The sequence below is a fragment of the Mus musculus genome, chromosome 1 (assembly GCF_000001635.26).
Source record: "Mus musculus strain C57BL/6J chromosome 1, GRCm38.p6 C57BL/6J".
NCBI classification, from domain to species: Eukaryota; Metazoa; Chordata; class Mammalia; order Rodentia; family Muridae; genus Mus; species Mus musculus.
This window is the reverse complement of record NC_000067.6, coordinates 190,877,576-190,891,836: the sequence shown is the minus strand read 5'-3', so window position 1 is coordinate 190,891,836 and position 14,261 is coordinate 190,877,576. Positions and strand designations below refer to the sequence as shown.

The window sequence follows — 14,261 nt, the reverse complement described above, 5'->3', positions numbered from 1 at the left end:
TGTTAGGAGCACTGGCTGTTCTTCCCGAGATCCTGCGTTCAATAATTCCCCATACCCACAGGTAGCTTACATCCATCCATAACTATGCTCCTTTGGGATCTCGTTACCCACAAAGTAGCTTACGACCATCTGTAACTGCTCCTTTGGGATCCAGTGTCCTCTTCTGGTGTCCATACACATAAAATAAATACATAAGTAAGTAATAAAATTTAAAATTGTAAATGGTGCTTTGACTTGTTCTAAGTTATAGTTAAAAAAAGTGAGACGGGCATGGTGGCCCACAGGCTGCAGCAGGAGGATTGCTGTGAGTTCTAGGCCAGCCTAGGCTAGAAGTAGACTCCATTTTAAAAGATGGGAAAGATGAAATCCCAAAGGATACTTGTATCTGATAGATAGTGGCTCTGTTTCCTGGGACACCCAGTACAACAAAGGCAAACTCTGAGCAGATGTGTCTTGTTATTTAAGCAGTTTCCTCTTGCTTGATGGAGAAAGGTTAGCTGCATCATTGGCATTGAAGGCACCCTTCACCCCTCACTCCCAAAAAGTATTTTATTTTATGAGTGTTCTTCTCACATGTGAATCTGTGTACTGCATGTGTGGCTGGGGCCAGGGAGGGCAGAAGAAGAGATTGTATGGCCTGGAGTTGTGGTACAGATGTGGTAAGTGGCTGTAAGCTACCACATATGTGCTGGGAAGCAGACCTGGGTCCAGTGGAAGAAGTGCTCTGAACCACTGAGCCGTCCCATCAGCCCTTTCGCGTTTTTTTGTACTTGGTTCAGATAGAAATGAGATTTTTTACAGGGTGCCATCAGCTCACTAATATGTCTTCTATTGACTTCTCAGCGTGTGCTTCATGTATTTGAAGAGGGTATGTAGCAGTGGTATGGGTTAAAACATAGAAAAAGCATTGTGTTTGCTTCTACTCCAAAACCATAGATGCTTAATGTTAATTTAGTACTAGTTATTTTTATGTACATGTTCATTTGTATGCACACGTGTGTGTGTGTGTGTGTGTGTGTGTGTGTGTGCAGGAGTGGTGCATGTCTGTTGTCTTCTTCAGTCACTCTCCATCTTACTTTTTGAGACAGGGTTTCACACTGAACCTGGAGCTTGGTGATTCATCTAGACTGACCAGCGGGCTCCAGGGTACTCTGCGCCCTTCACCCAGAGCTGGGGTTTGAAGCTTGTGCTGCTGTGCTTGGCTCTAATGTGGTCATGGGGCGGTGTGTGTGTGTGTGTGTCAGGTGAGGTCATGAGTGGGGAAGCCGGAGAGGGGTGTGTGATGTCTGCAGGAAAGTTGGTTTTATTTGTTAGCATCACGGTTGTCCTCAGCACAGTCACATGTGGCACAATTTCACATACAATAGAAGAAGCCAGTTTGTCTTGTATGTTTAGAAGTCTGGGATGGAAGTGTCACAGCCCAGAAGTTACAGCTCCTGCTTTATCTGCTCTGCCTTCCACATCATCATCGTCTCTTCTGGCAGTAGGGAAGGGTCTGGGAGGGAAGCAGGGGGAGCGTGTTTGCAGCTGCTTTCAGCAGGGTCTCAGGGAAGCCCCAGAGCGCCTTCCGGCGCCTTCCGTTGATAGTCTGTTGGTTGGACCGTCATCCAGGCTGGCAAGGAAGGATGCATGCAGTTTGGCTAACATGTATAGGAGAAAGTCATAAGGAAGAAAAGGAGAGGCTGGGTGCTGTGGCCTTCTGTCTCAGCACTCTGTAGGCAGAGGCAGGCAGAGTATTTGTAGTGCAAAGCTAGCCTGGTCTACATAGTGAGTTCTAGGCCATTCAGGGCCTAGAAAAACATTTTATTTTTCTAAATAAATTATATCTTTATAGTTTAGGGCATGATAGAACATGTTGAGTTCTATATCTATAGCATTGCTGATCCTGTAGTGTGTAAGCAGTGGCTTCCGTCCGTCTGTCCGTCTTTCTCTCAGTGTAGTCAGTTAAGCTCTTCTATAAGGGTAGTCCACTGTAAGACTGTTTTGATGGAGGGTTTCTGTCTTCGTTAGTCAGCAGTAGCCCAAACAGATTTGCTAGTGTGCTGTGTGCTAGTCAGTGTGGGTACTATGGATTCAGATCCCACAGTGATCCGTGTTGTCTTACTGTAGGCTTGCTGTGGCTGGCCACGGGTGCCATAGGCAGGCCCGTGCCAGCACACTCAGTCAGCGTCTGGCTGGCTGTAGCAGGGAGTGCAGGGGCTGGATTTGAACCCAGGTCTATCTCTGTCTCCTGCTTCCTGCAGCACAGCATCTCAAAGTCATGTAGATGCTTCCCATAGGCAGGAGGCAGGAGAGAGGGAGGGTTTAGTGTCTGTGGTACCTGTGCCTTTTGTCTTAGTGTTTTGTTTATACTGTGAATGCTTTCAGGCTGTTAGGACGCTACTCTCCTGATTGGGGATTTTTAAAATGTGCAAGCAGGGCACATGGCAGATGACAGCCAGTGATCAAAAGGGAGAGCTGTATGTAATGTGATGTTGGAAGCTCTCTTACCAGCACTTGAACTGCGCATCTCAGTAGAGCTTGTGTGGAGCCACCTTCCCAGCCCATGGAGTGTGCCTGTGCTAGGCACTCTTCTCTCTCCAGCAGGTCGCCATGGGCCACTCCCACTGGCACATATGGAATTAGCATAAACGCTTTCTGCTTCTAGCTCAGGTTTTTGACCCCACTGCTAATACAGATGTTCTCATAATTTCTCCTCTTCATCCCCCTTTTTAAATAAAAAAAGAGTAGAGAAGAGAAAATTACATGAGTAATTATAATATTAAATTACTAGAGTAAGCCATTTGAATTCTTTAAAAATTCTCTTTTCAACTTTAATTTTCCATCGCTGTCTTGTTACTAGTGAGCCTCTTACATGGACGTGACCGGGTTTGGATACAGTTTATTTATCAGGTGACATTGCTGCTCCATTTCCTCAGAAACATTGTGAGGCTTTGATGTGATGTGACGTTTCCACGATAAGCGTTGCAGATGGGCAGTGTGGCCTGCGGTGGCTTCGCTCCCTGGGCCTAAACCGTCACAGAACCAGGCTGTGTTAGTTGTCCCTAAGTGTCGACTCTCACTGAATTCTAGGGCGGTTCGACAAGACGGTGATTGAGGAGCGACGGCAGTGTGCTGAGGACCTGCTGCAGTTCTCTGCCAACATCCCCGCCCTGTACAACAGCAGGCAGCTCCAGGACTTCTTCAAGGTTTGTAGTCTTCCTGAAAGCACGCTTGTTCCATGCAGTTCCCGCTGGGGGTAACGTGCAGGTAGCTCTCTTGCTTCTGAGCTTTGCTATTTCCCAGGCGGCAGAAGTTTCTGCTCAGCATCCATTGCCTGTGGCACAGCTGCATTTCTGGTGTAGAAATGACAGGTTTTCAATTTACAGACTTTAGAACCTTGATGAGAAGGCTCGGAGAGTTGTGTTGGAATACATTGGGGAGATGAGGTTCCATGGGCCCCAGGAGTTCCTTCTAGAGGCATCCTTGAATGGCATTTCTGAACACTGCGATCCACACTCTTTCTTTGTACAAGGTTCTAGTGGAAGTGGTCATTGCAGTTTTGCAAAGGGTCTGTGCAGATTGTATTTCTAGGTCATTGGCTGTGTGTGGTTTATGTTTCTTGACATGTGGCACTGTGGCTCTGACCCTTTCATTTGTTTGGATCTGAAATGAGCCTCAGATGTCAGCGGCAGGCCCCCCTTTTGATCCTGCTGCCTTTGCCCCCCAGGTGCTGGTGAACAGGCATCTCCATCATTGTTAACATGAACTTCCTTACTTGTTTGACTGTCACTGTCACTGTTGGTGGCTATCACAGTCCTTAAGCACATTCTCCAGTGCATTTAGTCTGCTTTCCTGAAGAGCAGAGCGACTGTGTTGTGCCTGTTTGCTCATTTCTTTAGCAGAGAGCACACACTTGTATAACTTTAATTTCTAAGACACAGGACTGGTGGGCTACTGAGTTCCCCCTGATGCCACTGGTTCTAAGCAGAGATTCACTTTTTGACTTTATTCAGTTGACTGAAGAAGGGTGGTGGTTTGAAGGGCATTGCAGAGCCACAGTAGAATGGTGACAGTGTTGTTCCTGATGGTCTCCTTGCTTCTGGTGTCATTACTCTGCATACCAGGCTGAAAGCACAACTCTATGGTTGTGTAAACCCAGTGTAGATCTTCAGGGGGAAAGGCCAAGTGAGGGCGAGGCTGTCTACTCAGTGTTCTCTTGCTCTCTCTGGGAGTGAAGTCTGGGAGGTTTCACCCTGTTGAGGTGTGAAAGACAGTGGTACAAACCAGTGTGTGCCATGGGGCTCAGAAGTTGGTTGTTAGTGAAAGTTAAGAGGATGGGCTTGAAACAGGTGTCGTGGAGGCGCCTGCTCATGCTTTGCCTTTGATATGGGTTCCTGATGGGGGTTCCTGATGGGGGTTCCTGATGGGGGTTCCTGATGGGGGTTCCTGATGGGGGTTCTTGATGGGGGTTCCTGATGGGAACTGCTGCCGGCTTTGTCTAGTCACAGAAATAAATGCGCACACGCACTTACGGTGTATGAAGACTGGACAGCCTAAGAGAAGTCAAGCTGATGTCGGATCTGTTTCAAGCAGACTCAGACTTGGTGGCAGGTGACACGGTGCTGTCCTGTTCTCCACCCCATGTGAAAACATCCTGATTGACACTGTTCTTGCCTGGTGCAGGCGTTTACCACAATAACATTTCCAACACAATTGCCCTGAGCATCCAGCTTCTTCTGGGTAGGATTATGTTTTTATTTCCATGTTTTTTCAGTTCAGTCTGTTTTCTGATTGATTTGTAACTTTTCTGTTGATCCATTGGCTATTTAGAACTGTGGTGACTTCTAAGTTTTTCTGGATTGTAGAGTCTCTTCTATTGCTTTTTTCTAATTTTATGATTTCTTTATCATCTTGGTCATCTTCACCTTCATCTTCACATCTTCATCCTGCCTTCATTCTGCGGCATCTGTGTCATATTCCTTTTGTCTTTGTTTGCATGCTCTCCGTTTTCTCCTTCTGAGGCAGGGTTCCACTCTGAGCCTTAGGTGCCTGGATCCTCAGGGCCTCCTGTGTACAACAAAGGCATGCCCACCTAATGACATTTTTCTTGTGATCAGACCACAAAGTGTATGATTTTAATCCCTTTAAATTGACTTATCCCCTGGAACATGCTGTATCCTAGAGATCGTTCCCTGAACCTAAAAGGACTGTCAGGTGGACATTCTATGATGAGCTCACACTGGTGAGTCTTGTCAGGTGGAGAAAACTCGGTCTGCTCTTCTCTTGAGATTTGATATCTTGATTGCAGCATTGTCGTGAAAAACTGTTGATAGAAGAAAGAAAAACAGACGTTAAAGAGCAAAGGGGTTAGTGTCTCAGTGATGTAATTGCTTAAGGTGAATAAGCCTGCTTCTCTCTGATTGGAGTGTTGGGTCCATGAGGTCCCAGCGCAGCAGCCTGACTACTCACTCTGGTGATTGCTATCGAGCTGAGTGTGGACAGGGAAGCAATAGCTTTGAGACCCAACTTTGTAAGCATGGGTACAAGATTAAAGAGGTGGCCACATGGACATTTAACTTACTTAAGTAGCTTTGTAACAGTTCCACACTGTAGCCCAGACTCACTTCAACTCCTAGCAACCCCGGCAGCTGTAGCTGCTTAAGTGCTAGGTGTGTGTGTGTGTGTGTATTTGTTCTCAGCAGTTAGGAGTTCTTGAAGAGGACAAGGATTTGGTCCTTGGCACTCACACCAGGTGCACAGCAGCCTGTAACTCCAGGTCTTACTCACTCTTCCGGCTCTGTAGTCACTGCACACCTGTGGTGAACAAAATTACATCCAGGTACACAAATCTTTTTCCATAAATTTATGGGGTGCATGAGTGGTTTTCTCATGTAAATGTCCCCTCAGATCACATGATGTGCTGATGACTGCATAAAATTCAGTGGCTTTCTGATGAGTCCCTGCTAGTTAAAATGGTCAGGATCTAAGGATGCTGAAAGTTGACTAATTGCTTTTTTTTTTCCTAGTTGTGTTTTCTTAAAGCCTGTGTCAGATCTTATACACTCTGCTTCTCACCCGATGTCTGCAGTGGTGTTACACACCATTGTTTCAGCATTCAAGGGGCAGAGGCACCACCTCTGAGTTCTAGGCCAGCCTGGGCTACATAGCGAGTTTCAGGCCAGCAGCTTCAGTTTGCAGAGAGATCATGCGGAAGTCATTTACTCTGTGCATTCCTTGTTCCACACACTTGGCTTGGCTGTGGCACGTCCTTACAGCTGAGCCCCGACAGTGTACTTGCCTGGTGTTCTGTAAAGGGTGCATCTGGGTGGTAGCTACCTCAAGGCTTGTGAGTGCTTGCTTGGGAAGACGAGCGTTTATTGCTGTTCTTTTGTGCTCTTACTAAAACATGATGCTCTGTCGTTCTCAGGGTGGGGTAATTAGTGATGGCTCTGAGTTAATTGGCCCTGCTGAAGCTTACCCAGACTCCCCGGCCAACGCCTTTCCTGAGTGCGGTACTGAAGGTAAGAGCCTGCTTTTCTGGTGTCTCAAAGGTTTCAATAGCAGAAGATGCGAGTCACAGTCATGTTACATTGTAGTAACAGCTGTGTACAAGAGGTGGAAGGTCCTTCCTTGGTCTCAGTCCCTTTCCTTTGGCTCTGCACACTGGATGACTTGGTGACACCTCACACAGAACTGGTAGCTTTGCAGCCCATGCACCTTTGCCCTGATGATGACCTCAGCAAGACAGTTCACACACAGCCCTGGGCCCTGCTGTGAGTGCCCACTGGAGCCCACCCGGCAGCTCCTGACCCTAGGCCATTCAAGACCGGCTTCAAAAGAAACTGGCCACCTGGAGAGCAGAGGCCCAGGGCGGGTTCAGTGTTTGAGGTGTCTCCCCTCAGACTTTGCTTTTAATCTCCTAACTTCACGTGTGTGTAATATCTTGTTCTCTTTTTATTTAGCTACACTTGAACTTACATGCAGATTTTAATTCATGCCTTTTAGCTTTTGGATTTCCTAACTACTTTTCTTTTAAGGGCAGGTTATAAATTATATAAAAAAAGAGAGATTGGGATATGGGATGGGGTGGATCTTTATAAATAAAATAATCAGATTTTTCGAGATAGCCTAGGTTTAGCTTGTCAAAGGTAATTCACAGATGAAATAACATACTTTGATCTCTGTCCTGAGAGTTCCTCCTGACTGTCTCCTGGGAACTTGGAGTCTCTTTGGAACTCAGTTGAGGGGTGTACCTACTTAGACATCTGCAGCGACACTGTCCTAGATGTGCTATAGTATGTCCTGGTTTGGTAAAACTAGCACGTTTCTCTCTGTTGTGTGGGCTGATATGTATACATAACAGCATGGGCACAGACACTGATATAACAGGTAGACGCACACACATATACACACACACATACAAATACACACACTCTCTCACTCTCAGACACACACACACACACACACACACACACTCACACACACACACACTCACACACACACACACACACACACACACACATACATACTCACACACACACATACATACTCACACACACACACACACACACACACACACACACACACATTTTCTCCCTTTTTCCTTCAGCATTTCCTCCTTGAGAGTACAAGTTTGAGAGTTTTTCTTTTCCTTTAACCTCCCACTCACTTAAAGCTGTTGTGTGTAGTATATGCATGCCGTGCTGCCAGGGCCTTTATGGAATGATCCTTCAGCATCTCTGACTTCATCCTCATTCTGCGGAGGTCATAGAAACGCTGCTGAGAGTTGTTTGCTTTATAATCTGTCTTGCTCTTGGGAGGAGGATGTCTTATCCAGGGCTGTTTTAATCAAAGCTTCTTGCATGGGTTTGACATGTGTAGCTTCTGCTTTCAGGGGCCACTGGCTTCTCTCTCACTCTAACGTTGGGTTTTGTGGGTGACTTTTCTGGCATTGCTTCCAACTCCCGGTTCCCGAGATAGGAATTCCTGAGCAATGTGCTAGTTCTGTGACATCCAGCAATAAACAAGGAGAACTTGGAGGATTTCTAAGGGCGGTGATGGGGGTTGGGGGACACACGGCCCTTCTCTTCCCTCCATTTGGCTTTGATTTGGGAATCTCAGGTTGAGATGGGGAATAAGAGTCTAGTGTAAATCTCTCGTTGCCTGTGGGGCTCCACGTGAGGTGGGAAGGCTGGCCAGAGTCCATTTTACATGAGCACTGGCATTGGTGGGGGCTCTTAAGAGGCCTGTGAACTTCATGATGGTCCGGGGGAGCAAAGGAGTGTTATTTTTAGAAATGACTTTTTTCGGAATGGTATTTTAAAATATTGCAAGGTAGTGAAGGGCTGAGCAGGTGACTGATGTCCCACCTCTCAGAACCCTCTAAGCCTGGCTAGGCAGTCCTGCTGAAAGACACCGCCTTTGAAACTCACCATTCGTCTGCTTTTTCCAGCTACATCCTAGTTCCTAAAGGCTCAGTAACCTTCAAAACTAGCACTGCTGGGCTGGAGAGATGGCTCAGCGGGTAAGAGAACCGACTGCTCTTCCAGAGGTTCTGAGTTCAGTTTTCAGCAACCACTTGGTGGCCCATAACCATCTATGCAGGGATCTAATGCCCTCTTCTGGTGTGTCTGAAGACAGTGACAATGTGTACTCATATAAAATAAATAAAATCCTGAAAACCAAACCAAAACAAAAAACCTAGCACTGCTGACCAGACAATGAGCCTGTGGGGAGACATTTACATTCAAAACACAACACTTGCCAAGGTAGAAATCCAGACCGAAGAGGGCCGGACTAAGTCATCGGCTCCCACAGGAGTGCATTTATGGATGACCTCATCTTGGTGACTCGGGGACTGAGCTCACAGCTTTTGGAGACATTCACTTCCAGACAGAGCTGGATGCCGAGAGATCATTATTTCTGTTGTTGTTTGCACCTTGAATATACAACTGACAAATTCTAGTTTACTTCAAAAGGAACGTACTGATGGAAGCATGAAAACAGAATTTCTGTTTTTGTTTTAAGATTACTGTAGTACAGTAGAAGAAAGAACCCTCTTCCAGATTGTGTAAGCAGTAACTCGATGGTTAAACTGGCATCTACTGTAGTGTGAAATAAAATTAAGTTTTCAGACAAAAAGTAACTTTTTCCTTTAAAATTATTTTAAAAAAGATTTTCTTTTATTTTATGTATATGAGTGTTCTAACTGCATATGTGTTGTGCACCCACATGTGTGCATGATGCCATGGGAGGTCAGAAGAGGGTGTCAGAGCCTCTGGAGCTGGAGTTCTGAACAGTTGTGAGCTAGGACCCGAACCTTTAGGAACACATGCTCTTAATGCTGAGCCATCTTCCAGTCCTACGTAAGATAGACTGGTTCCTTGCTATCTACTTTGTTGAGAGCAATTAGATGTCAGTCTCTGAAAGATGAAAGGACACCTAACTGTTCATGAGCATCTTCTTTCCATTTGAAGCTTGTGTGCTTCATTTGATGGTGATGGACATGGGTTACAGCCTCTGGGAGCATCTCTCTCTCTGCTGGCCTGCTTCTGAGATACAGGTGCCTTGCTGCTAAGCCGTTCATTTTGATGGTGTTGTTTATTTAAAACATTGGAGGATTAAGTGGAAAGATGTATAGTTATTTCAGTTTGATTAAAACAACCTCTTGTATAAGGCTAGACTAAGGTCTCTGTTGGTAAAGTGCTTGACATCTACATGGGAGAATCTGAGCTCAGATCCCCAGTGCTCAGGTACAGTCCCACTGCTCCTGCAGTGAGATTGAGATGAGAGGTGGAGGCAGGAGAGTCCCAGGAAGCTTATAGGTCAGCTAGCCAGGGGTAGTACAAAGAAGGTGGAAGCCAGGACTGACATTCAAGGTTGTCCTCTGACTACAGGTGTGCTGTGCCATCTGTGTCTACACACACACACACACACACACACACACACACACAAATACATGGAGGATTAACAAAAAGAAAAAAGCCCTTGTGTGTGTGTGTGTGTTTTTTTCTTTGTGTTGTTTTTATTTAGTGAATTTAAAATTTGTGCTTCAAGGCAGAGCTAAAGTAAATGTGGATGTCCTTATGCTGGCTGTGTAATTAGAGACATGTCTGTGTTAAGACTAAAGTCTTTGTGGTGTGGAGTGCTGTAAATTGTGACAAAATAGAAAGTCTAACTAAAGCAGGTTACACTTGCGGTAGGATTTTATTTTACAAATGTCCACAAGGTGGCGCTGTGGAAACTAAGATCTTAGGCCTGGGCTTGCCCTCAGTCCTGTGGCTTACTGGATTAGGTCCCTGTCTCTCAGCTTGAAGGAGTTATATTTTGTTTTTAAGTACTTATTTACTCATGTTGTTCACAGTTTCTGACTAGTTACATTTTCTTCAGTGGTAAATCTTAAATAGGGAATTTAATTTTATGTAAATTTAATTTAAGCACAATTCAGCCAGGGATGGTGCTCTATACCTGTAGTCCCAGTACTTGGAAATTGAGACAGAAGAATCAGAAATTGAAGGCCAAATTCACATAGTGAGTTTAAGACTTCCTCAGAGTTTCTCTCTTAAAACCAAAACCAAGGAAAGCCTAACAAATACACAAAAAAAGATAGACACATGTGTGCTTGTATCAGTGTGTGTGACACACGTACGCTGTGTCAGTGTGTGTGTGCCCTTGTGTCAGTGTGTGTGACACATGTACGCTGTGTCAGTGTGTGTGTGTGTGTGCTGCTTGGGGAAGAGAAGGCACAGAGAGTTTGCAGTGACTCTTGAAACCCCAAGGCTGTTATGGGTAACACTGGATATTTAGAACTTAGTGGCAGGGTGGGCCAAATTGAAAGGTCATGATTTGTTTTGGTCACTTGGGTTTCGGATTAGAAGGACATTGGATGTTCCAGAGTACTTTCCTTTTCAGTTAAACATTGGGGTTTGACTGTGGTCAAGTGTGTGCTGCTAGGTGTTTGCTAAGTCCCTGACCTCTGACTTGCTGTGGATGGTGAGCACATTCTAGTGTAGGGAGGTCAGGGCGGGTCTGGAAAGGTGGCTCAGCAGCTGCCGAGGTCAGTTCCCAGAGTCCACATTGGACGGCTTCACAACCTCTCATAACTCCGGCTCTAGGGAAATTCCATGCCCTTCAGAGGGACCTGTGTGTACATCTACACACACGTGTGTAGGGTGACAGTTGGAACCTGGAGCCCACAAAACAAATGGGCAGTGAAACAACCGACTCTGAGTGCAAGGGGAACCGGGCAAGCACTTCACTGTGTTTTTGCTGGCCTGTACTGGGACTGGTGCTGGCCTGTACTGGGACTGGTGCTGTCATTTGAAGTCTGTTCTGTTCCTAATAGATACTCAGTAGGGTCTGTGGGACTCTGAGGTTTCTCAAGGGTGAGGCACAGGCACATTGCTAACCTAGGAACCGTCAAAGGCTGCTTCTTCCTGGCCTGGAGCTGCTGCTAGCTCACTAGTGTGCCGTAGAGTACCAGACTTGGGACTAGCACACAGCTCTAGATTTAGGGATTGTCTCACAGACATATTGAGAAGGACCCATTTCTTTTCTTCCTTTAGAAAAATGTATTCTTTGACATGTGTGGTGGCACATGCCTTTAGTCCTAGCACTTGGGAGGCAGAGGCAGGTGAATGTCTGTGAGTTAGAGGTGAGCCTGATCTACACGGTGAGTCCCAAGACGGCCAGGACTGTACAAGAAGCCCTGTCATGAAAGAAAGTGTCCTTTGACAATTTCATACATGCATGTGATGTTCTCCATCCCGCTCTTCCTTCCCTCTTCTCGCTGTTCCCCCTTCTCCAAGTAGATTTCCTCCCTGCTTTCCCTATTTAAATCCAGTGACCACGGAGTGTCGAGTGTTGTTATGGCTGTTGCTGAGTGTAGTGTGGGGCTGATGGCTGAAGCACAGGCTTCTCTCCATGGCTACACTACTAAAGAAAAATGGCTGCTCTTGCGCCATCCAGTTGGTGCTGTGCGCTCCCCAGCTAGGTATGGGGCTGCAGGAGCCCCTCCCCTATGAAGGGCTTGTTTCTCGGAGTCATGGATCTGCATGCCATCCACTTCTGGGTCATCTTGGTTCTGGGCTAGGTGCTTTTTTTGTGCATGAAGCAGGAGTGGTTGCTACTGGGACAAGTAGAAAGTCCCTTTGGTTGAGTGTGGCAATGTTTGACCTATAGAGTTGAGTGAAGGTGATGAGCTGATAGTAACGAGGCCATGTGTTTTATATATAGTCCCCCACGAGAGGCCACCTGTTGTCAAAGGAGACCGATCTCTTTGTGCAGCTGGTCTTCAAATGCGGGGTTCTGATGGCTCATACTGTAAAGCTCCTGTGTGTGGCAGCTCAACCTTTCCCCCAGGCCCGTCTTTCAGAGATGGTGTCCTAGGCAGATTCTGCTCTACTGTATGACTCTGAGCAGTTCAAAGCCCAGAGGTGAGGGCAGGTAGGTGGACTGGGATGCTAAATAAACCCTTCGTGCCGGTAGCTGCTTTTTAACAAGTCACCTGAGGCCCTCTAATAGCACCGAGACTGGGATCTCTGTGATCCACACCCAGAGGCAGGCGGCTCATGGAACCTTTGACTTCCCCTGTATCACTTCCAAAAGAGGCATAGGGCTCTGTGCAGTGGTAGTGGAGGGTGAGCCTGCTACTCGGCTGATGTCCTAGGAGGGTCCCTGTGAGGATGGGTTGATGTTGACAGGTTGTGTGTATATTGTATCCAGTACCTATGGCTGCCCTTCCCACCACTTCTCTTTGTCCTCAGCAAGACTCACAGCCTGTATCGTGCTTGTAGCTCCCTGTGGTGTGCTTACTCACTTTCTTTCTGGGTTGTAGTCTACTTCATGTGATGCTTAGATGTAGTTTTATAAAAAACGGGGTGAGTTATAGGACCATGCTGAGCAAGATTACATGAAGCAGATGTACTCAAGTGTAAGATGAGTGGAGTAGGTATTAACTATTTACGTGTCTTGTGTATCTTTACATCTGCCTGGGTACACATGTATACACTTGTGTGTTTGCACATCATGTCTATATACATCTATGTACACTTGTGAATTTACATGCCATGTTGGTATAGTTACATGTGTGTGCATATATATGTGTATGCTTACCTGTCTCTCTGTACTTTTTTCTATATGTGTGCACATGTATACATGTACATACACATACATAGATACACACACACATAAACACACACATACACACACACACAGACATACATTCACACACACAGACATACATTCACACACAGACATACACACACACACACAGACACACACACATACACACACAGAGACATACACACACACATTCACACACACACATACACACACATTCACATACACACAGACACACACATACACACACAGACACACACACAGACATACATTCACACACACACACAGAGATACAGAGACACACACACACAAGGATGAAGACTGGGGTTTTGGCTCAGTGGTTGAGAACTTACCTATTATGTGTGAGGCTCTAGGTGTGATCTCCTGAATGATGGAAGGGGAAGGTAACCTGAGATTCGTTGTTTCAGTGGTAGAAGATCTTTTGAAGTATGTGTTAGCAGCTTTCAGTCACTGTGACAAAGTGCCTGAGGCTAACAACTTACAAGGTGGAAAGGTTCCTTTTGGTGTGCACCTTGAGAGGTTTTAACCCATGGTTGGCTGCTTTGGGCCTGTAGCAAGTCAGACAAGCATGATGGCGGAGGCTCAGTGGTAGACTGTTTGCATGGCATGTGTGAGGCCCATTTGATCCCCAACCCTTTACTGAAAAAGCTTTTCTTTTTGGACAGCTTATTGGAGAGTACTTCCTTGAGAAGGGAGTTGAGAAATTGCTTCAATAAGGAAAAGAGGGAGACCAGTACCCATCAAAGCTAGTGAGCCCTCCATGCAGGAGCTGTGCCTGGACCAGGTTTCTCAGGCATGGCAATGTTCAGTTTCCCAGGACTAAGGAAGGCAAGGAGGGGTGTGGGTCTCACTCATCCACAGTTCCGTTTAAGCTAAGAATCCCTTGGCTGCGCTGCTGGATGGTCCATTCAGGATTATATTTGTCAGTGACGTCTTTACCTGCATTTGAACAACAGCAGCATCTCCTTTGGAGTCTTTGAGACATGAGGTCTGAGGGGCTTTCCGAGGGAAGCACATGCTGGAGCTGTGTCCCTTCTGCAGAGGACAAGCTGTCAGCACCTACGCATCTTTTCAGCCCTCTTCTGATTTTCTAGTTGGTTTGTACTGCCCACTTGTTTTGCAGTTCATGGTTTGTATGT

General features: G+C 46.2%; 1 protein-coding gene across 8 annotated transcripts in view; it reads left to right on the top strand.

Annotated features, from left to right (window-relative positions):
- The window catches only part of Rps6kc1 (ribosomal protein S6 kinase polypeptide 1), a 140,132-nt gene that overhangs the window by 21,174 nt on the left and 104,697 nt on the right, over window positions 1-14,261 (top strand). For all 8 annotated transcript variants that reach the window (XM_006497172.4, XM_006497175.4, XM_006497173.4 and 5 more), the window contains 2 exons: window positions 3,073-3,188; window positions 6,410-6,503. In XM_006497172.4, coding sequence (XP_006497235.1) covers window positions 3,073-3,188; window positions 6,410-6,503 — 210 coding nt within the window. The remainder of the gene's footprint in view (window positions 1-3,072; window positions 3,189-6,409; window positions 6,504-14,261) is intronic.